The sequence below is a fragment of the Onychostoma macrolepis genome, chromosome 21, assembly GCF_012432095.1.
Source record: "Onychostoma macrolepis isolate SWU-2019 chromosome 21, ASM1243209v1, whole genome shotgun sequence".
In the NCBI taxonomy this organism is placed as follows: Eukaryota; Metazoa; Chordata; class Actinopteri; order Cypriniformes; family Cyprinidae; genus Onychostoma; species Onychostoma macrolepis.
Genome location: NC_081175.1, coordinates 3,639,651 through 3,664,513, shown reverse-complemented (window position 1 = coordinate 3,664,513; position 24,863 = coordinate 3,639,651). Strand labels below are relative to the sequence as shown.

The window sequence follows — 24,863 nt, the reverse complement described above, 5'->3', positions numbered from 1 at the left end:
TGTTCTTCACCAACACCTTGTCACAATCATCCTCATTAACAGTAAAGTTCTGTTTCTTGTCCCATTTCAATCTGCCTTGAAGCAATAGTGGTGTATTTATTTGTCACTTTATGAAACCGTGTTAGTGCTGACTCATAAGTTAACATCTACATGCAGGGAACATCAGTATTGTAGGTACTCGCTATGAACAAATATTATTACAAAATATATGCAAATATAGAAAAAAAAAAAAAACCTTGAGCAGAAGTGGCGGTGTAGTACACCATCTATCAAAGTGTCATTTTTGATGGATTCATAGCAGAGGGCTTTTACATTATTTAAATTGTACAATATTTGCATTTGTTTTTTGTTTCGTTCATGATTGTCTTTCATGGATAACCTTGTATGCAGTATTATGCAGATATCACTTACCAGGCTTACCAGGCATTTTTTCCCCTGAATATTTACTTACATACACACAAACACACACACACTACACTGCACCGCATTACACTACACTGCACTACACACTACTTTATGATTCCACTCAATTGGCATGTACTCTGAAGGGGGTCATCATATGTCATGCACTTTTTAAAAATTTTTCTTTAAAAAAAATAAAACTGCCAGTTGTGGTTGCCAGAATAATTCTGGGGAATTGATAAGTAAGTAAGTAATTACGTAATTAAGTAAATAAATACACTTAAAAATGTAAACAAATTTACAGAACAACCTGTAAATTTTACAGTTTGCATTACTGTAAACTTTGCATTAAATGCCCCATTAGATACTGTACTGCAGGTTCATCATAATTTTCTCTTCTACAATTCTGAATCGATTTTGAAAATTTAAATTCAAATCATGGAACTCATTTATTGACAGATGGCTGTTTTCAAACGCTCATGTGTGTTTTGTGTGGGTTCATTTTTTATGTTCAGTCACGGCTGCAGCTGTGTATAACTCTTTGTAAGTGGATAAATGCACTTGCATATCAAAATGCTTTTATTATTTGAAATTAATGTAAACACACTTATTTCTTAACGACAGGACGAAACATCTGAATTCAGTCGGATTGTGATCTGCCTAAAGATTCCCACCCCTACATATTTTCACCATATAGCCTACAGTAAAAAGGGAATTAACAGTAGGGATGCACCGATACCACTTTTTCCAGTACTCGCCCGATACCGATACTTTTATTTTTGGTACTTGCCGATACCGAGTACCAATACCAATATTTTCATTGCATTTGTAATTTTTTTAAATATTGGGTACAGAAACCAAGAGTATCTATAATGTTAATTGGTCATATTCATTTATCAAATAGATACAGTCAAACCAAAATGTATTCAGACACCTTCAACATTTCTCACATTATCACAGTTATTCGCTATAGTTTATGGTTATAAAATATGACAAGAACTCAGGGTTAAACTGTGTCAGAACAAATTCAGCTTGAGAATGTCAGATAACTTTCATAGAAAGGTATGTAATGGATTACAATCAACCAAAATTATTCAGACAGCTGTTAGTATGACAATATTTACACAACTATCAATACTTTGTCGGGCCACTCTTAGCCTTAATGACAGTCGGTAGTCTCCTAGGCATGCCTGTCAACCAGGTGCATGCAAACCTGAACTTAAATTTTTTCCCAGACTCGGTCTGAATAATTTTTGGTTCCAGATTTGTATCAATTTTATTGGTAGTCCACTGTATGAAGAATTTTTGGGAACAATATGTCACAGTTTTCTTTATTTTGCTATCCTCACTTACATAAATTAACTACAGTATACTGCACCCACTAGTAAAAAATAGCAAAAATTATATTTGGTCTCTGAATAATTTTTGGTTTGACTGTATATGCTTCGGTTATTTTCACACTTAATTATGCACATTAAAATGTAATTTACAAGTTTTTGTTACTTTCACTGTTCATTTTTTTGCTCTGTGGTACATCATCTTTAATTTAATAGCATTAGAGCTGCTCCATTGCAGTGGCTTAGTACTGTAATCATGCGTTTTGCTGTAATAATGCAGGGAACCACTCGTTATAAATCTCCTAACTCTGTAGCGTTTTTTTTTGTGTGTTTTTTTTCCCATCTGAAACATGCTGCGATTTATATTCCTGAAACCACTCATATAATGCAGAAACAATCATGAAGCAAGCAAAACGCGCAACACGCGCAAGTATTGGTGAGGGGGACAAGCGCATTTCACACAGGCTGCCAGTTTCACTTTCGTCAGAAAGTCGTGTATGCTTAAGGTTGAAAATAAATTATGTTTACAGTGAATGTCCCTATAAATTGTCTTATATTTACGCTTTAGTTTTAATTCAAATGATACGTGCTATGTGAGCGAACATCAATAAAGATCACACAACAGAAGTGTGCGCGCACTATCTCTCTCTCTCTCTCCCTCCCTCCCTACCGTTAAGTAACTTGTGCATTGTTTTACTTACTTGTTTTTGACATATCCGACCGAGCTACACACTTTCCAGTGATGTCTGTGAGAAAGGGATATTCACTCAACAAGCTCGCGCACATCAGCTATATAAGCATTAATACCGAATGTTTAACGTTATTCATTGCATACATCTACTGTGTAGACATCCTTAATCTCTAATAACTCCATTCTGCTGTTGTTGTTCTATTGTGGTGTTTCTTTGTCTGAATATGACACTTATGGCATGCTGTGTGGTATCGGTGCATCCCTGATTAACAGGTAGCATTTTTATATCGTTTACAGTTAAAATTATGATTATGATAGCATCCTTTTTCTTTTCTTTTTTTCTTTTTTACTGTGTGGGTTAGTGGCTAACTTTTCACTTCAAAATAGAAACAACTTTTTTTACCATACAAATATAAATAAATAATAACACACCCCTGACCAAATATATTGTAATAAATTTCTAGGCTACAAACACTTCTTCTTCCTTAAACAGTATTAAACATTTTAAAATGCATTAATAAAGAAGTAAAATGTCTTAAATATATTAAATAGTATTTAAAAAATCTTTAATTATATTAACCATTTGAAGAGTTCTTAAATTTGAGGATGGAAAGACAGAAAACAATTAAGCTAGATTTACTCTACTGAGTTAAAGGGACTCTGAGCGAAGTACAGTATGTGTGAGTGTAGTGGAGTGAAGCAACAGTAATTTCCCCTCCTGGCTCAAAGCATTCTGTAATCAGTCCGCTCCAGCTCCACTCCCTGTTTTGCTGATAAGCAGCGTTAAGTTCCAAGGCCTTGTTGAATATGTGTCCCAGCCTTTCGTAGTGACGAAAAACAATCTGTGATACATGATGCATTTTGAGATTGTGTGAGTTTATTCTGGCTTTAAATGGTGTTCATTTTATTTCCTCAGGTTTTGTAAGCATTGAATTTGATTGTGAAAACCCTGCTTGAACTCATTCCTCTGCTTTCTGATGTAGATGTCATTTGGTGTCAGCTTTCACTTCTGATGGTATACAGATGACTTCTTGGGAACTGAAGTACCCGCAGAATTTTAATCTGAAACAACTTCAGATTGAAGACTGGAGCTTACTAAATAAATGATGCACATGACAAGCATACACGCTTTAATGCTGAAAACTCAACCCGTCATTCACTGAGCTGCAGCCAATATGATTTCCTGCCATCGTGGCAAAACCTTCTGCTGAAGGCTGGAAGGCATTTGTAATGAGTGGTTTTATCTGACTTGTTTTCTCCCTTTGTGCAAGAGCTTCTTGACATTTCTGATTGACTGAGCAACATAGATTTCCGTCTGTTGCTTCCCAAATATCTTTCCAGCAAATTGGACCTTGTGAAGCGTGACAAAAAGCTTATAGTTCTCGGTTGTAATGCAGAGCATAAAACAAAAAAAGAGACATGTCCTGTAATTGTTTGCTGTCACATACTCAGTTACAAGATTCAGTTACAGATCCCACTCAATGATTAATGTGGCGTTCTGAAGATTTCAGCGTTCATTTTTAACTCCCAAAGAACTTTTTGCCACTATTTTTATTCATGGCATTGGATGACTTATTAAATGTAAGCAGATAAGATTTCTTTTGATGTTTGTTCCCATAGAGAACCTGCAGAGGATTGCCTCATCAATAATGGAAGTCTTAAAACATGAGCGATACTCATCACTGGAGAAGACGCTGTGGATTTGAGACGATTCCTATTCCCAGCTCAGCGGAGGCTCGCCGAGGACAGTGTCCCCTGTTCCATGTTAGCAATATGGTCAGAGAGATAACTCTTGGAAAAAGCTTGTTTTATCCCTCCAGCGACAGCTGTGAAAATGCAATCATTCGAGTTTGAACTTTTGAGGAGCCTTAAGGATCTCACACCAACAAGGCTGCATCTCTCCTTAAAGTGCAATGAATTATTGAAGTGTACAACTGAGAAAAGCATCTCGACCAATCAAGGCCAAGCGAACAGGAAAATCTGTTAAATTTGAAGTCTAAGGAAAAAGTTTGAATCTTTTTCCCGTTTTAGAGTCATTTGCCGAGATTGAAGAAAAGCTTCACATGCCAGCACAGGCTTTCTCTCTAAGAGGACAGATCAGAGGAATGGGGAAACATGGGGGTTAAGTGAAGTTTAAAAAGGGCTGTCAGAAAGTCTTGACTAATTTTTTTTCTCCTTCAGGAATACACGATTGATGTGTTCTTTCGGCAAAGTTGGCGGGATGAGAGGCTGAAATTTGATGGGCCTATGCAGGTTCTTCCACTTAACAACTTGCTCGCCAGCAAGATCTGGACTCCGGATACTTTCTTCCACAATGGCAAGAAATCAGTAGCCCACAATATGACTACACCCAATAAACTCCTGCGGCTGGTAGACAACGGAACTCTTCTCTACACAATGAGGTATGACTTGGTAGTCTCTATGGCCTTGATGCATGTTGAGCAACTTCATTTAATGTTTTGCACAGTTTCTGCTTCCAGTTTATGATGCAAGCTAGCGATCTAGTTTTGTCACACCATTCACCTGCAAACTACGCAACCAAATGTTGAACTTGTGCACTATGCAAGTATTCTCCTATCTGGCTTCTTGAATCTATGCTTCAGGGTGAGGTTGTCAAACTGAAAACAAATTCTGCCTGATTTATCCAGTCCTTTCAGATGAACTGGCAGAGGCAGACTAATGCCTCCTTATCATTGGCGGACTCCGGATGAATGGGACGATGGGGAGCTGGCCCAGCCTGTGACCCAAACACCCCAAGTGCTTGATGAATGAGTCAGGGAATTGAATTGTGACTAGCTTGGCCAGGAGCTGTCCAGAGCAATGTGTTCAGCTGCCATAGACAGAGTAGGCCAATTCCACCAGCCATTTTGACACAGCACCTGGGCTGCTCGTGCACAGTCACTATGAGAGATTGGTCATCTGTATCTCCGAGCTAGGATGGGTTTTATCTTTTCAAATCTTTAGCCTCATCCTGAATGTAATAAATGGCCATCAACCTACAGGAAAAAGGTACTACATCATCGTATTACCGCTAATTTATCTGACCACCATAACCTTGAGGTTTCCCATAACATAAAAAGAAAAAGCTTTTTCTCGAAAGTATGAGGAATGGAGATTCTTGAAGCGCTGCAGAAATGGTTGTGAGAAACTGCTATATGCTTGAAAAGATTCCCAGATCTATGCTAGATGTTGATCTGTGCCCTACGAAACTGCATGCAATTGATTAAAACAGAGAAGTTCTTGCTGACTCTGCTGAGTTCAGAGTTTAAACATACATGAATTTCACATTTGCAATATGTACGTAGCTTAAAAATATTCATGAAATCTTTTTACCCTGATGTAAGAGACAGCACTTGCTGGGGAGCCAATAACGTAGTGCAGTAACACTTGGTAATTCATCATATGCAATAGTCTGGATACATTGCAATTTTAACCATGCAAGATACAGAAGTGTGTCAAAAGCGGTGCTTTCTGCTGATTTAAAGATTTTCTCGTCACAAGTTAATACACTTTTTTCTATTAGCGCCTCTTTTTTTACTCATAAGGTGTTAAATCTCAGCAAACATGAATTTAGTCACTTATTCACCATCTCTCCAGTCTGTCAAGCATTTGAATTACACGATACGTAAGCTTTAATCAGAACTGCAAATCTAAGCGTTTTCCCGTTCATAATAGTGCTTGTCCACAGGGATTATGGTGATAATGAAGGTGGCACATGAAATAGACCCTGTGTGGTGGCGCACTAGATATGGAAGGGCAATGCTGCTCCATTCTCTTCTAGGCCCTGTCTCATATGAATTCATTTAATATGGCTTCAGTGCTCCCCAGGCTAAGAATAACATTTGAATTTGGATGCTTTAATGAAGGCTTGTCACTCTCATTGTGTTTGCCCGCGGGGATAGCGTGTTGCAAAAAAGTTGTTAACTAGAGCTCCTAGGGACAAGAACGCTGATGTTTCCGGACCATTATGGGCAAGGACATAATTGCATTGTATAAGTGTATGGTTTATTTGGCGATGTCTGTCACGCTTTTTCAGAATTTCACAGAGGCTAATTTATAAAAAGAAAAAAGTATTTGGTTTGATCTTAAGGGATCCTAATTTTCTCTGATTATCTTTTGCAAGTGAATGTAGCATGTAAATGTCCCAGCCAATTATTGTACATTTTCTGTATTTGCTCTTTTCTGCATTCAGTAAATTATCTCCCAAACTTTTATGTTATTTGGTTTGGGAATTAGCCCTTAAGAAATTCTAAAAAAGAGTGAGAGACATCGCCAAATAAACCATACACATTTACATTAATGCATTTGGCAGACACTTTTATCTAAAGCAACTTACATTGCATTCAAGGTTCATAGATTCTGTTAGTGCATGTGTTCCCTGGGAATCAAATCCCTGACCATGCCGTTGCATGCTCCATTTGTGACTGGTTGAGCTACAGAAAAGCTCTGTTTAAGGCCTTTTGAGTCAAAATAACATAAAGGACTTCCAGCCTTTCCGCTTTATCTCCATTTTGTATGAAAAAATATGACATCCTTGCTCCTTAACACGTTATCATAACATCTCACTATGTACAATGTGTAGCTCTTGCTAATGTTATAGTTTGAAAAATGGAAGTTTTTTGATGCAGCTTTTAAAATGTCATATCTTGTCGTGTTTAGTGTAGCACATTGTAAAGCCTCATTTGTGTCTTTGTGTTGAGCTATGAGAAAAGAAAGAAAAGCTAAATTATTAATCATGGTTTATTGCCTTCTTACAGCAGCAAGTCTGTTTTGGGCTCTTTGTCATGGTACTCTTTTCAAGTGAAGTCAGTGTCAACCCTTTCTTTTTTACACAGTCTACAATGTGTTTTCATGCATTAAAGAGGAGTCGTTCAAGGTCATGCTGTAGAAAATGTGGAAAAGAGAATCTCAGTGACTTAAGCATTCTTTGTTTAATTATTTAAAACATATAGAAATTAGTGCTGTTATATAGTGCCAAAATAAAAGTTTTTGTTTACATAATATGTGTGTGTACTGTGTGTATTTATTATGTATATATAAATACACACACATGCATGTATATATTTCAGAAAAATGTATATTTATATATTAAATATTTATTTATAATATAAATTATATGTATATAAATATAGACATGTAAATATTTTCAAAATATATACTGTATGTGTGTTTATTTATATATGTCACGTCCCTGGGGCCTGTACCATGATGGCAGATGAACAAATTCAGAGTTATAGGATACGTTTTGACTTGACAAATGCAAACCACTCCAATCTGGCTTTGTTGGTACCATGAAGCTGATCATCAACTTTCTCTGTCAACTCAGGCTTGATCCTGAGTTAATGGAGCACGTGCACATGAATTTGTGACATCAGTGGTGAACAGCCAATCACAACACAGATCAAGTGTGATTCACTTCTCGCGAGAGAGTCAGCGAGATACAAAACTCTTTTGTTAAAGGTTAAGAGATTAAAGAATATGAGGAATTTAAACGCATTTCCACTGAATTACTTGTCCATGAAAGAGGACAAATAAAGGAAATTATCTTGCTCTATCAGTGCAGTCACAAGTGAAACTTGTAAAGTTAGTTTATATAGTTGATAATATATAACGATAGAGACTCAAACATGTAAGGTCACATGTAACCATTTTTAAAGTGTTATCTATTGATTCTACCACTTATTTATATTACATATGATCTGTATATATTAATATTCATTTAAAATAAATGCTTTATAATAATTGTTAAACTAAAAGTGCTTGTGTAATGGAGTAATAATAATATAAATCATATTAAAATTATATAAATCATATGTAAATTGTAATTATCATATGAAGCCAGACAATTTTGTTATTGTTGTTTTTTTTTTAAGGTACTTCATAGTAACCTTTAATTTGTAGGAAGAGAGACTTTTGTTTGTGTCAGACGTGTGTCACTTTGCTCACATCCGATTGGTCCAATTTCAGTTTGCGATCTCTAACTCAGAACATAACCTGCCCCGGAGCAGGTTAGCTGGGCAGTGTAAGTTACTGTGGTAATGAACGCAGCTAAAAGCCAAGCCACTTTCATGGTACCTAAAACCCAGGATTGGTGCAAACTAAACTGAAACTTACCTGGCTAGCCAGCTAATCCGGCTTCATGGTACAGGCCCCTGGACTGTCTTGTGTGTGTTTTGCTCCCCATGTGCTCTGTGTGACCTAGTTTCTGCCATTGTCTAATTATTAGTTAATCACCTTCATTGTGTTCACCTGTCTGCCCCTCGTTATCTGCCCTATATTAGTTGCTGTCCATTGAGTTCTAGTTTGTCGGTTATTGCTTATGTTACCCTGTGTGTGTTGGACTCCTTCTTGACATTATATTAAATGGATTATTCTCTTCAATCTTCTTCGTCGTATGTATATTGTGTGTGCACAGCATAGAGACCGTGACAATATATACATAAATAAACACACACATATTATGCAAATAAAAACTTTTATTTTGGATGCGATTAATCATTTGACAGCACTAATAGAAATACAATAGATTTTTGCATTGTCCAAATAAAATTTAAGTGGTTCTTTCTAATGTAGAGGTTTCTGCCACGGTTCTAGGGTGTTGTGGGTGGTTGCAAGGGTGTTGGGTGTTGCAAAGCCCTTGCAAAGGCATTATGTATGTTGTACACTTTTATCCAAAGCAACTTACAAATGAGGACAATGGAAGCAATCAAAATCAACAAAAGAGCAATGATATGCAAGTGCTATAACAAGTCGCTGTTATCTTAACGCAGTACATGTAGCAAGGTTTTTTCTTATATAAAATTATATAATAAATAAAAAGAAAACAGATAGAATAGAAAAAGAATAGAGCAAGCTAGTGTCCAGTGCCTTTTTTGCTTACGTTAACTGTATAATAAATAAAAAGAAAGCAAATAGAATACAAAAAGATTAGAAAAGCTAGTGTTAGTTTTTATTATTTTTTTTTTAAGAAAAAAAGAAAACAAGCAGTAAATAAATAGAGTGCAAGTCAAAAAGGGACAAGTTTTTTTTTTTTTTTTTTTTTAAGAATATAATTAGAATAGAGAGTGCAAGAGTTAGAGGGTCAAATAAAGATGGACATTTTATGTGACTACATGCACATATAGACACATGTTTCAGTTGGCCAAGGTGAGAAAGGACCATGAAATCAAAATGACAATAGTGAAATCAAGTATTCTGTTCATTTAACCTTGTATTAAAGCATGTCACAATAAATGCTAACACAACAGCTTTTCTGCCACACAGTAGATGTGCTATTATATGGCATGATGAACTGGGTCTAGGGCAAAGCTGTATGAATGATTTCTAAACATTCAGTGCTGATCTGTATTCAGTAAGTTAGATGGTGCAGAGCTGACTCCAAATATATAAGCATAGGGAGCAACCCACACACAGAGTAATGTGATAACCAGATCAACATTTACTGTATAAAGTAAAGTTTATAAAGAGCAAATATTCCCTACAATAGTGTTGCTATAAAAAAGACAAGTTTTAACAGTTTTAACTACAATGGCAACATCAAACAGGATTTTATGGTTACACTTTATTTTAAGGTGTCCTTGTTACCGTGTAATTATACATGTAAGTGCTGAGTAAGTAAGGAATAATTGACGACGGGCCGTTGGATTATTAGAAAGTTTTTTCTAATAATTCAACGGACCGAAGTCAATTATTCCGCTTATACTACGGTTGTCACACCTCAAGACATCGATCAGATGATATATTTCAAGGCATTCGTCCGGTATTTCTACTCAAATCGCTATTGTGAGTAGGATTATTTCTTCCGCATCTCATCTAACGCCTCCGTTGCTAATTCCAAAACATCATTTTAAACCTAGTAACGGAGGCTTGAGCCATTGATAACAGATTAATGCAGTTAATACAGTTAATAAGTAAGTTATGAGAGAGAGAGAGAGAGAGAGAGAGAGAGAGAATTACCTCTGTGCGTCTCTCAATAGTGTTCGGCAGCAATCTCTAGTTATAGTGAAACTTAGTTCCTTTTGTTCACGAACAGTGCCGATGTTGTTACCTCGCTTGTGAGAAGTCATGTAGTTTTTAAGTTGTTTACTGCTAAAATCGTCAGAGTAGCGTTAACAACATTAGCGCGATGTATGTTAGTGTGTGTGCAAACTGTAACTGTTATGTATGTGCGGTCTGTGAGTGAGAGAGAGCGGGAGAGATAGAATATGTGCTTTCCGTAAATAATAAAGCATAATTTTGTGGCAAAAACATGGACATGATCTGTCGTTTTTATCCTTTTATTTACTATATTTATTTGTTTGGCCAGTGTCGTTGTGGGTTTTGGTTATTTTGCTGTTGTAAGACCTTTGAAATAACAGAAATCATTTGGCGAAGTGATATGGTCATGTAATGCGGTCAAGAGCTGCCTGGAACTACGTTCGCCGTGCGTTTCCCTGAAAATAATTGCACACCTTAGAACATTCGTCGGCCAATCAGATTCAAGCATTCAACGGCCCCGTAGTGTAATATTAATTAACTACATGTACTTGTTATATGAATAGGATTAGGATTGGGGTTTGTATTGTAATGAAGTGAGTTGTATTGTAATGTAGAATGTAACATTCACAATTGTAAATTAATCTGCATAAATGTAACTGAAGTCAACATACTTATAATTGGCATATGGCTGCATACTGTATGTCAGTGCCCATACAATATCCAACAACTTTGCATGCAAAATGAATAGTGTCCCTGCTAAGTGGTTAGCCAATCATAATAGAAGTTATTTATAAAAGTTTTAAAGGTACAGTGGCAGTGGAAAATGGGGTGGAAAAAGTAATGGTACAGCATGGAATTATATAATTTGTCTTCTTTAAATTACTGATGCCATGATTAATAGAATATGTAGTCTTAAGATTTTTTTCTTAAAATTATTTTCACCTCTTACTCTCTTAAGGTTAATTGGCCAGTTTTTTTTTTTTTCTTTTCTTTTTTTGTAGTAAGGCATAATCTGTAATGAACCTAATATGCATAAAAAGGTAGGTTTGCACTGAGAAAAAAAAATAAAAAAAAATGTTTCGCACTAGATTGTAGATGATGCAGGTTTTCACACTGAAATGCCATGTGCTACAGTGGTTCGACTGTTTAAATTTACTCCAATGACTTCTACATGCAAAATAAACAAATCTCACTTCTGCTGAAAAAGCTTTCCACCACTTTAAATCAAATACTTTTCCTCTGGCTTTGGAAAGCATATATTACTACTGTGACTGTTCCAGTGTCCTGGAGGGATAATGGAATGTTGCATGTCTGTTTGCTTTAGAGTTAGAAACACAGAATGCCAGCAGTGCTCTTTAATCTTTTAATTCCATAAATGAGTTGTTAATTGAAACATGGGGGTTTTGCAGCTGTTTTGGCCCAGAGCATTCTGTTTAAGTGATCATAAACTACTGTGGAGCATGGTGAATGAGAATCAAATACATATTAAACTGTTAAATTTGTACCGAAACTGCATAACCTTCCTTCCCACCCAGTGAGCTCCGTGGCTTCGAATCATTTGGAATCCTGTTAACACATTGCAGTCTGGTGTCATCTTTTAAAGGGTTAGTTCACCCAAAAATTAAAATTCTGATTACTCGCTCTCGTGCCGTTCCAAACCCGTAAGACCTTTGTTCATCTTCGGAACACAAATTAAGATATTTTTGATGACATCTGAGAGCTCTCACAACAGACAGCAACACAACTGAAATGTTTTCAGACCCAGAAACGTAGTAAGGACATTGGTAAAACAGTCTATGTGATATCAGTGGCTCAATCAGTGCTCTTCTCTTGGACAGGAAACAGGAAATATGTGGCAAGAAAATCAAAATGCCAGGACAAAAAAATAACAAGCAGTTTGATTGTTGTTTTGTTTTCTGAGACAGATAGTGTGACACAATCTCATTAAATCTAGGGCCAGCATTGCTCTTGTGATGATGTGCCAACCTCTAGCATGCCATTGAACTGCTTGGAATGGCAATGCAAGGTTATACATTGACTGAATGACGTCTTGAGGTTGCTCATTCATTGTCTATGCTGTCTGTTCTGAACCTGCGGCAGCAATATTGAATTAAAACAGACTAAGTCATCCTGCTCAGCTCATTTTATGAACACAGCTTGAATGGGTGAATAAAACTGTCAAAATATGGCCAGGTCGTAACTCACTTAAAAATAAAAACAAATAAAAATGGTATATTTGTCAACAAAAAAGAAATAGAAGCCCGGTTTGTAGAACACTGTGACACTATAGTTATGAAAATAAAGCAATGTAATAATAAGTAATTCATATTTACTTTATAAAAACATGAAATATAAAATGACACATAATAATGTTAAAAGTGCAGTCTTATTACAAAATGTTGTGCAAAAACAAAGAAACGTCTTATATATTACATAGAACAGGTGGCAGGTCCATTAGTTTGCATTTACACTCCAAGAACTGCACAGATGTATTCAGGCATACAGTACTGGATTTTGTTTTCTCCATCCACATTGCTGTGGTTATCATTATCATTTATCACATTTTTGCATTTAATCCTGCATTTAATTATGGTTTTCAATCCAAAAACATTGCATTGCACTGCACAGAAATACTTATTCATTTAATTAACTGGAGTTTCTAGCTAACATTCTAGTGGCCTTGATCCAGAGTGTTCTGATGAAACGGCCTGGAACGCAATTTCAGCCCGAGTCAATAAACTGTCCAGGGGGCCCAGCAACCCTAGTAGCAGTCAACCAACCTTTATCCTTTTGACACAATTTATAATTATAGGGTCATAATTTTAATTAATAAGGATGGATTTTCTTTTCACAATACAATGATGTCACCTCAAAACACTTTGACCATAGTGGATTATTTATAGACAAATACATTTTGACATTTACATAACATAACCAGCTCCATATGTATGATTTTTTTAACAATGTAAACTTGTTAGGTAGCTCATATTTTATATTTCTGATACTGAGGATAAAACTGATGATTATGATGATGATGTTGAAGCAACTAGCTGTTTGATAAATGCTAATGTTATCCAAGCAATGCAAGTAGACATTGATAAACTAAAGGTGGATTTATTGGCCCTTAGCACAAAGGTACAGGCTGGGGAACATGATTTTAAGCAATCAGTTGAAAGCTCCGTAAGTCGAGAGGCCAATTTCAGGCAGGCAGTGGACGCTGGCTTGGCAGAGTTGGAGGAATACTTCCAGAAAAGTCTGGAGAAGCTGGAGAAGGCTGTGACAGATTGTTTCCTGAGGAGAGAAGCAAAATGGGAGAGTCAGTTGAAAAAAATGCATTACACAAGTACCCCTTCATTGTCCCACATTCAATCATATACTCCAGCTACTTCGTTTTCTTCATTTACTGCCCCTAGAGCCCCAATTCCTGCTGCCAGGACTAAAGTGCTGCCAAATAAACCCACTAACGTTACGTATAATGCCTCCCGGATCTACAATCCACTAACCACTGTGCTCAATCCTCCAGCTGTTCAAAGCGCTACTTCCTTCTGTGCGCAGCCTCCCATCTGACTGGAATTTCCTACCTTTGGAGATGCGTGTGAGATGGCGGATGTGCTCACGTTCATCGAACAGTGTGAGAACTACCTGGAAATCAGGCCACTGCCCAGTGTGGAGCTCATGGGAATCCTTAGCACAGTGTTGCGGGGTCCCGCTCTGAGCTGGTGGTAGGCTGAAAAGAGGAAGATAACTGATTGGCGGTCTTTCAAGAAGGCATTTATGGCTGCTTTTTTACCAGAGGATTACCTCACTGAGGTCGAAGACAAGTTGAGGTCGATGGTACAGCAGCCAAAACAGCGCCTGAGAGACTTTGCCTAAGACTATCGGACCCTCTGCCTCAAGTGGAAACCTGATATTTCCGAGGATGAGATGATGAGTCGCATCCCCAATAATATCAACCCCAGGGTGGCAAGCTGCCTAAGAGGGATGGTAAGAACAGTGGAACAGTTGGTGAAAGTGGGTTCAATGGTGGAGAAGGACTGTATGGGGGCAAAAGATTATTGGCAGAAGGTTGGCAGTCACAATGCAACGGCGGATAAGTAAACACCTGAAATGAATACCACCAAACACCTGGCTGGATTATCTATAACTCAACAACATGCAGCGATATCCCTTCTGTTGATTCCGGTAGTGGTGCAAGGCAGAGAGATGGAGGCGGTGGTCGACACAAGAAGAACCTTCACACTAATGCAGGAGTCTGTGTGGAGACAGTTAGGAGGTGAAGCCACAATAAGAATATCTAACCCTCCCCAAAAGTTCATCATGGCAGATGGAAAAGTTCACCAAGCTATAGACCAGAAGTAAATTAGTTATAAGTGGCACAAGAAGGTATGCAAGTTAAATACCTTCATAATGAAAGATGCTCACTTAGCATTTCCGCTTTTGGACGGCCTGGACTTTTTGAGGGCTGCTGGAGCTATTTTAGAGCTCACTCAGAACAGATATGGCCTGGAGGCAGAAGGAGGTCGCATGTACTACCCTTTCTCCAGCAACCATATGACTCCGGGGCAAACAAGCATGTCTGCTGGTGAAACCAGACTCCACAATGCTACAGTAAGCTTCTACTTTGCTTTACCTCCGAACTGGAAGACACCACTCCTTTCCCTAAGCCTCATGACGATCTGGTCTGGGATTCAGACAATCAAGAGGAGCTGCAGAAACGGATGTCTGCTTGGTCATATGCTACCTCCAACGTCCTAGGGAAAACTGATGTGGAAAAACACAGAATTATTTTGTCAGATGAAATGCCCATTAAATCTTGAGCTTACCGTGTTTCCCCCTTCAAGAAGAAGATTATTGAAGAACACGTGGACAAAATGCTGAAGGACCACATCATCGAGCCCTTTTGTTCCCCTTGGGCATCACCGGTTGTGCTGGTTTCTACAGAATTTGTGTAGACTATTGAAAACTAAAGCGACTAAAGAAGACGCTTACCCCATGCCTCTTGTACATGACATCTTGGAGTCTATGGAAGGAGCCGCCTGGTTCAGCACCCTAGATCTCCAGTCAGGTTATTGGCAGGTGAAGATGGAGGCGAGCAGCAAAGACAAGACCGCCTTTATTACCACCAAGGGGCTATATTAATTCCGGTCTATGCTTTTTGGGCTCAGGATTCAGGGGCCATGTTTCAGAGGCTGATGGAGAAGGTTTTGCCAGAACTTAAGGCACAGTTTTGCTTTACATTGACGATATAATTTTCACTGCACAGTCCACCTGTCTTAATCCAACCTGACCTCAATCAGCCGTTCCAGGTCCATACCGATGCCAGTGATGTGGGTTTGGGGGCCATTCTCTGCCAGCAGACATCTGAGGGGGAGAGAGTAATAGCTTATGCATCTCGAACTTTACACAGAGCGGAGCTTAATTACTCATGAATGAATGTTTAGCTGTGGTCTGGGCGGTGGAAAAATGGAAACATTATCTGGAGGGGAGACAATTTGACGTGTATACCGACCATGCTGCCTTAGCTTGGGTATTTAACAGCCCCAAGACCAGCTCTTCTGACCCGTTGGACCCTTTGACTGCAGCAGTTTGACTTTCAAGTCCACCATAGGAAGGGCTGCCTTAACCAAGGACCTGACGCGCTGTCTAGAGCTCCAGGGTCTGTAAAGGAAGAAGCAGCACCTTGTCTGGCAATTACACCAGCTAAACATTCTTCAGACATTCCCCACTCACTTGCTGAAATAGCACAAGCTCAAAACAGCGACAAAACGGTCAGTCATCTGAAAGCAAAACATAAAACCAGGAAAGTAAAAGACCAGCAGATTACCTTCAAAGAATATCAGGGGGTGTTATATCTACAGGTTCCAATGAAAAATGGGAACAAATTCCATGTGGTGGTCCCACAAACCCTGATACCTGGATTTCAGCACTACTTCCACGACAACCCACTAGGTGGAAATCTGGGCAGACTAAAAACATTGCTGAGACTGTTAGAAGTGGCTTGGTCGCTGACAGTGTGTGCTGATGTCTGGAGTTACATCAAGGGATGTGAAATCTGTCAAAAATACAAATGCGACAATTTAAAACCTAGCGGACTTTTACAGACAATGCAAGTCTCAGAACCATCTCAGATAATGGGGGTGGACCTTATGGGACCTTTCCCATGCAGCGAGAAAAGAAACACTTACCTGCTGGTCATAGTAGATTACTACTCTAAATTGAAGAATTGTTCTAGAATTGTTCCCCCTACGTGACAGTAAGACACCAAAAATCGTGAGGATACTTAGAGAGGAAATGTTCACCCGATGGGGCATTCCAAAGTATATTGTGTCGGACAGGGGTTCGCAGTTTACCTCTAAAATGAATACTTGGCCGCCAACTTCAGGGACCCCTGGAAAGATTAATTCACTAACCCCCCACACCAGATCAAACAGCCTATAATCTCGTCGAAAGACAAACCAGGATGGCAGAGTAGGTAAAACGTAGAGTGGATGTGCAAAAGGTCAGACAAACAAGATATTATAATTACCGGAGGAAGGATGCGCAATTTCAGCCGGGTGATCTTGTCTGGATGAGGACTCATCCTCTCTCGTCGGCCTCAGATAAGTACTCTGCCAAGCTAGCGCCCAAGTGGGAGGGACCAGCAGAAGTAATAAAAAGAATAGGGCCAAATAAATTACACCATTCGATGGGGCAACCCACCTAAAACAGAAAATGTTAATGTGGTGAACCTGAAATGCTGGTATGGTCACTCTCCTCCGATGTCGATGGCTAGGGGAGGGGATTTATGTAGCAATGCCACATAAGGGGTGATTTACGTATTCTGTTGTTGATTAACACTAATGTATTGTTGATCGTTTGATCTTGTTATCACCCCGATATCTGTATTGTTGCCACTTAACGTGTGTGTATTTGCCCCGGATGAGCTCAGTCTCGCGAGATTTCACGCGTTACCTGGCATCGTGAACTTCCACGTGATCATAACAGGGAAGTTCGTTTTACTATATAGGTTGGAGCACACTCTGTTCGCCGCTCTTTTCCCCGGGTTTCAAGCGCTTGTGGAATACTTTCCAATCTGTTCTTGGATTATACGGCCACCTCTCTTGTGGAGTTTTTTTGTACAGATATTTTTTCTGGACATTAGATTACTTACCAAGGAGAAGTTTAACAGTTTCGGATCACTCTTTGGATCTGCTCTCGGACGTTCGCTCATGATCTGCTACCAGTGAGACTGATTCAAATCTTGTATATAGGGTTCAGGGACTCAAAGACAATCTACATTACCTTACACTCCTCACACAATCATTTTTGTGTTTGCTGTATATTTGAGCAAATTGTATAACACACTGGGTATTTGATACAGATTTTGTGTGTCTGTGACTTATATCTTTTTCCTTTGTTGGGTAAAGTGAGCGTCTCTCCTATATTATTTTTGTGCTCTCCACATCATAATACAGGTTAGTAGTGTTACAGTCTTAGTTGCTTTTGTTAAAACTATCAGTTGGTTTAGGGTAGGATTTAGTGTAGGTTGTACATTATTTTCAAACGCAACAGAGCATTGACCTTTTAGCGCCACTCACTGGACATTTAACTTTTAAAATAGTAATGCAACAAAATAATCTAAATCGAACCTGAGCGCAGGCAGGTGAAAGATGACCCTTTTTCACCTTTATTTGTGTAGTGCTTTTCACAAGACATATAATTTTCAAGCAGCTTTACAGCTTTTTGACTGTGTCAAAGTAATGCCCATATGGCTGATATGTACAGTTCTAATATTTCTTTGTGAGATTCACCCATTTAATTGTACAGGGGAAAAAATGCAGGTTATCTCTGCTGTGTCTTTAACAAAGTGAAGGGATGATAAGGAGGGAGACCACATACACAAACATACCTCAGTACTGCAGCGAACGCTTCACAAAAGGCAAATCTGTCCAATGTATCTGCGCCATCGGCATTACCAGACTTGTGGGCCTGTAAGATCTGCATGAAAGAGCTTCATCCATTACAGGTGCAAGCTAAACTGACAAGGTGAGAAAATACAGGTGGCGGTCCTCCCATCCGCTTTTCTGGTTGGCAATACATTATCTACTGTGCCCTATACGCTGTCACCCCCACCTCCATTCAAAATTGGATGAGTGACGATTAATTTAAGTTCCCATTTGAATAGTTGGAGCAGTGAAGAGAGACTGAGGTTAGAGTGTTTGATGAAGTGTGGCACTCATGTACTGAAGCCCATGCTGAAAATTAATGAGGGGAGGGATTCATTGCCGAATGGAGGGAGGTTGATGTCAGATCGCTTTTTGATCCACCCATGTTTTCTTGTCAGATGAACGCCCAGTAGCAAACCGCATTATTAATGAACTTGTAGCTTGCAAATCTTTACATTTATTAAAAATTACAGCTGAAGTATTTATATGTTTATTGATTATTTTTGACACCAGAAGCCGATTAATGGGATAGTACACACAAAAAATATAAATTCCCTCATCATTTCTTCACCCTAATCCAGTTCCAAACCCATACTACTTTGTGTGTTCAATGAAACATTAAAGTATTGTAAAAAAATAGTCCATAAAATTTGTTCAGGAATGATTTGAGGAAAGTAATTAATTGTTCCTGCTTTACTATAACACATGCTCACTACATCGCATAATACTATGGTGGATTAGAACAGTCTGAACTGCTACCAGTGACAAACAACTATGACCAATTATCCAGCTCTCTAAAACATGAAGATAGATGGATAGACAGACAGACAGACAGACAGACAGACAGATAGATAGATAGATAGATAGATAGATGGATGCAGTCTTGGTGACGCAGCTGACTCAACTGCACATAGTGTGGGAACATGCTTAACCAGACAACCAAACAAAATGTGACTTTGGAAATCAGACTATTGATCAGACTATTGTAATCAAATTTTAACACTAAGGAGTCAATGCACTTACAGTCCAGGTGAAGGTTTGTCATCCCCTTTAGATGCCGGCCCTTGTATTTATTGCACTAGTCATATAAACTACATTTGCTGGTGTTTTACTATTTATAGAATCAGCATGCTTGAGGATAAGCTTATCAGTAGGTTTCTGGCATGCTAGAAATGACAAGAAATAATGGGCAGAAGAGTGGAGAATGAAATCTGGAAATAACACAAGCCAGACTTGAATGCAGAGTCAACATTCCGGAGGACATGCGCTAATCGCTTTGCTTATTGTGATGATTGTTTTTGGTCAGCCCATTTAATCCGTTTCTTCAGTTTATTTTATACTCTACTCATGTAGAGTATATTTCTGCCCTCACAGTCAATGTCATCAGGGAGACATTTAAAACACACTATTCCATATGATCCTGCCCAGAACGAAAGAGAAGATTCTACTTTTCTCCCTGTGGTTGAGTTAACGCTCCCTGACCTCACAGTGACATTCACATCTTGCCTGGGAATCCAGCCACGGCAGTTTGTTAGCTTGGGATTAGCCGGCGGATGAGTTCACAGAAAGAAGCCAGCCTCTCCTTCACAGCTTCAGTCCCAACGCTGGCTCCATCCCAGCACTCAATACCAAGCTGCTCAGGTTAGGATTTAATTGCATATTCAGAGCTATAACAGGCGCTCTCTTTGAAGAGTGTTGGCGGACTGCCATCGGAGAGCCAATACTGACGTCTGACCCCCTGCATTGGGAGGAAAGTCACTGGGGCACCGTACTGTGTGTTCAGATTGGGAGCAAAAAGAGCAAGAATGGATGTCCCATTAAGCTTTAGGAGACTAACAATTTTTCTCTTGGGGTCTCATGTGCTTCTAGGGGTGTTGGGCTGAATAGAGGGCATACCGTGTGCTTGCTCTTGCACTGTGTGGTTGTCAGTGTTGTTAACAAAACCTATTATTTTGTCACCCATGCCTGACACTATGAAGGGTCACCATTGCCATCAACTACTGGCTTCAGAAAATACCCAACAACACTATTTTGGTGTTTTAATGGTGTTCAAACCACACTGTAAAAAAAAAAAAAACAACAACACACACATTAACAGTGCACAAAGAAAAATCCATTTGATATTCTGTTCATCTTTTTATTTACTTATTATACTTAGTTCTGCCTGTGCCATGTGGCACTTTGTGCATCAAGCAGTCTACAGCGGACTTGGTCGATCGCAATGGCTTCAGCTTTGTCCCATGATAGGTCGATGGTGCGTAAGTCTTCGAAGAATTAACGCTACCATGCTTGTCTCGGGCATCCTTGCTTCCACTTCCAATGGAGTGGGGTCCTCGACATGGTAGGTGAAGAATATGGCCTGAAAAATTATATTGATATCGGCCGAAGGGCAAGTAGCAGTTCCACTGTGTATTTCTTTGTTGCTAATATGGTCACGATTTGAGACCCAGAGTATTTGCTGAAGACGTTGTTGAAAGACATTTAGATGTTTGGTGATGCTTTCCAACAATTTCCAGGTTTCACTCATGTAAATGGCCATGGAAATGATGATACAATTTAAAAGTCTGATTTTCCCAGGGCGATTGTATTAGGCATGCAGATCGGCCATAGTCGCGCATAACTGCTGTGACCTTCCCCAGTCGTCTCATGACGTTTTGTTCTGAGCCGCCATCCGCCATCACAACGCTACCAAGATAAGTAAACTGATCAACTTCATCAAGAGGCTGTTGGTCAATGTGTACTGGAGTATGTGTGTGGACATATCCTATACGAACGATCTTGCTCATGGATGAGTTAATCCGGAATTCGGCTTTTCCCGCTTCTCTACCAAACAACACAACATCATCTGCGCAATCTAAATCCGGAAGTCATCCTCTGTCTTGTCGCTGTAGGCCGTGGTCGCCGTGGGCAAGTGTACGTTCCATGACGAAATCACGGAAATAAGAAGAATATTAGAAAAATCTAAATTATTCTAGTTTTCAAATTCTGTTTTGATTAAAAATGCAAAGTTATGTCACGAAACTCTAGGTGGTGCAGGCTGATATGTTCTAACTCAATCTGACATAATGACATCATTATTCACGTGGCATAGCTGATTGGTTCTTTTCGTATTAGCAGCCAATGAGCTTGCTGCTCAACATTCAAATACTTGGCTAGTGTTTCTTTTAGCAGTTGCAATGCGCTTTATAATCCCTCCACCCTTCCCAGCACTATGGAAGCATGTGTGTAGCAAAATTCAATTTGAAATGTAATATGTAAAATGGCAATGTATTTCTGTATTTAAATGTACATTTTCCCATACATATGTGCAACATTTAGTGCAAAATGAAAATGAAAATTCGCCATTTTCTACACTAGTTTTAATATGCAAATTAAAAACATATTTTAAGTTGCAAAATTAAAATTAAAATGTATTACCCAAATTGATTAGATATGTTTAACATGTCCAAGCAAAAACTGTAGCAAAATTAACATTTAAATGCTGTTTTCCTAAATGCATTTAGACTTAGGGGTAGGACACTTTGGATTGCATTTTCATCGTGATACCACGTGATAATTGTAGCAAAATGCAATGAGAGTTTCAAAATGCATTCTGAGCCAAAGGTGCAGCAAAAGGGTAGCAAAATGGTGATTTAAATGTCTTTTATTTTTCTTAAATGCATTGACACTTACATATATGACGTTTCAGTTGCATTTTCATTAAATACCCCACGATGATGTTTGCTTATGTGCATCAGTCCGAGTGTAAACAGTGAGAGAAGTTCAGGCAGGTGAAAAGCGTTTGGTTAATGGTGAATATTGACCTATCGTGCGTCCTGTTGCTGAGCCCCGCCTTGATGTAATGATTGACAGGAAGGGGGCGTGCTCGGCTTGGAATGCATTTTCAAATCCACAATGACTTAAACTATATTCATCGCGGGGTATTTAATGAAAATTTTGATAACACTCATTGCATTTGGCTACAATTATCATGTGGTATCACGATGAAAATGCAATCCCAAGTGTCCTACCCCTAAGTCTAAATGCATTTTGGAAAAACAGCATTTAAATTATTTATATATTTATAATTTTGCTACAGTTTTTGCTTGGACATCTTAAACATATCTAATCAATTTGGGTAATACATTTTCATTTTCATTTTGCAACTTATAAAGCTTTAAAATATGTTATAAATTTTCATATTAAAACTAGTGTAGAAAATGGAAAATTTAAATTATATAATTGAATTTTCATTTTCATTTTGCACTAAATGTTGCACATATGAATGGGAAAATGTAAATTTAAATACAGAAATACATTGCCATTTTACATACTGCATTGTCGTTTTGCATATTACATTTCAAATTGAATTTTGCTACACATATGCTTTCATACAGCTCCACCTGTATAGATCTGCAATGGGGTGATTTCATGTATGTTAAATGAGGTTATTTCATATGTCATATGTGCAGCAGCAGTATTTCCTATTTCCTACACAGCAGCATGTCTGTGGATGAATTGGCAGTAGCAAGTCTCGGTACTTGTCTCAGCAGAACAATTCTGCCAAGACCAAACATGTTAATATCATCATGTACATTAGCATGCTATGTTGTTGTCATGCCAGAAGTATTTTTAAACATTTTTCTAATTAATATTTATTTTAAATATACTTTCAAACATTTAATTTGATTGTAACATTTGAAGTTGATTAAATTAATGTTTAATGTAACAACAAGGATTTTTATAAATTATCGTTAACCTAGAGTGATTCTTAAACATACACAGATAGCTGTGATATCTATTTCCTTCTCTGTATTCAGATAACAGTTTTATACCTGCTTGCTGTGCTGTTGTATTTTTTTGTTACAAAGCAATGCAGATCATGACAGCTATACAAACATGTTCACATAGTTGTAACCTAGATATTTAGCAACTATCAAGACAAATGTGTGCTTTCAGTGAGCACTAAAATAGACACAAGCCCTGCAGCCAACCCTGCAAGTCAGCACTTTTTAGCTAAATGTTTTTTTCACCCCTCTCTAGAAGTGCAGACACTTAATTGATCTTTAAAGTGCTATTTTACAGACAGAGACTTTATGACAGCCCAATTATACAGCATTCTGGCAGCATCAGTGCAATCGAGAACTAATAGTTATGCAACCATCAGTAACACTTACTTGCATTAATAAATCGTTAACAAACATTACATAACACTAAACCCATCAGTAGTATTTTCATGTATAAGTACGATAATATATTAATTTGTCATTTTAAACTAATTAAATGTGTAGCAACAAATAATCAGTTAAGCATTTTTAGATGTGATAATGTTAATGTTATTAACGAAACTCTTACCTTGCCTATATTTGTATTCACATTGTCCATCTCACGAGACAAAACCTCAACCACATTTTAATGAGCTTTCTAGGTATTAGGCATACAAATTCTATTCATGCACTAGATATAAAAGAGGGAAACCTCTAATGCTGCTTTCAAAGGCCATCACACTCTAGCTAGTCTGCTTTTGAATTGAAATAAAAAAGGGCTCAGGGCATCATTTTAATGATGTTTGTACGCTGTAAACCGAACAGCGGGGGCATTGAAATCACATTCCATTATTGCAATTAACAATGCCACAGCTGTTTAGATTGATGTTCTAAACTTATATTAAATATCTGCAGCATGCCTTATTTCATGTCTAAACCATAAAGCCATCCAAAATTAGATTTTGCTGTAGCACATGGGGACTCAAGTCAAAGCCAATGTTCAGAATATCATACTACTTAGTACTATAGCATCATGTTTGCAATATGCAGCATGTATAGTGTTCAGTATGCACATATTGTGTATGCATGGGTTACACAAATGAGCGCACTTCAAGGAAATCGTATAAGCCACAATGCACAATTCTTTCAAGTTCTTTCTTATTAGTTAATTGGAATATCAAATATATTTATTGTCACATGCTGCATAGTGTATCACATACAGTACTATGTACAGTGAATACTGTACAGTGAAGTGTTCAATTCCATTGCATGCTGCAGAAAACCTATCGGAGACGCCTTTGTAAACCTATCGGAGACGCTAATCTTTATCGAGTCTCTCCTGTGTCGACCTGTTCTTTCATTGATGTTCCCGGGAGTGTTTGTGTAAGGTATGGTGTGCTAATGAGGTCTCTGAGTGAGGGGGAGAGCAGAATAGGGAGTCATTATGACGTGGGAGATAAGAGGCAGTGTGTGGGATTGTACTGTTTCGTCTCGTGGGGCTGAATGAATGACTGACATTCATTCAGACAAGAGATTCTTACATGCCTAATCAACCCTCAGTGAACGTGTCAGGCTATTAGATATTCAAAAGATCATGAAAAGAAAAAAAAAACCAGCAGAGGGCAAATAATGCTATCTCTATTCTTAGCAAGGAGAAACAACCTGTGTGGAATTCAGGTAAGCACATTTTACGATGATGGCTGCATCATTTGTGAACCAAATGCATGGAACAATGATAAGATTTATTTTTTTTAATTATGATTTTCAAACATTTAATTCGATACTT

At 38.2% G+C, this 24,863-nt stretch overlaps 1 protein-coding gene across 1 annotated transcript in view; it reads left to right on the top strand.

Annotated features, from left to right (window-relative positions):
* gabra3 (gamma-aminobutyric acid type A receptor subunit alpha3) overlaps positions 1-24,863 on the top strand; it is a 212,813-nt gene that overhangs the window by 102,950 nt on the left and 85,000 nt on the right. The window contains exon 5 of the mRNA XM_058759002.1: positions 4,612-4,832. Coding sequence (XP_058614985.1) covers positions 4,612-4,832 — 221 coding nt within the window. The remainder of the gene's footprint in view (positions 1-4,611; positions 4,833-24,863) is intronic.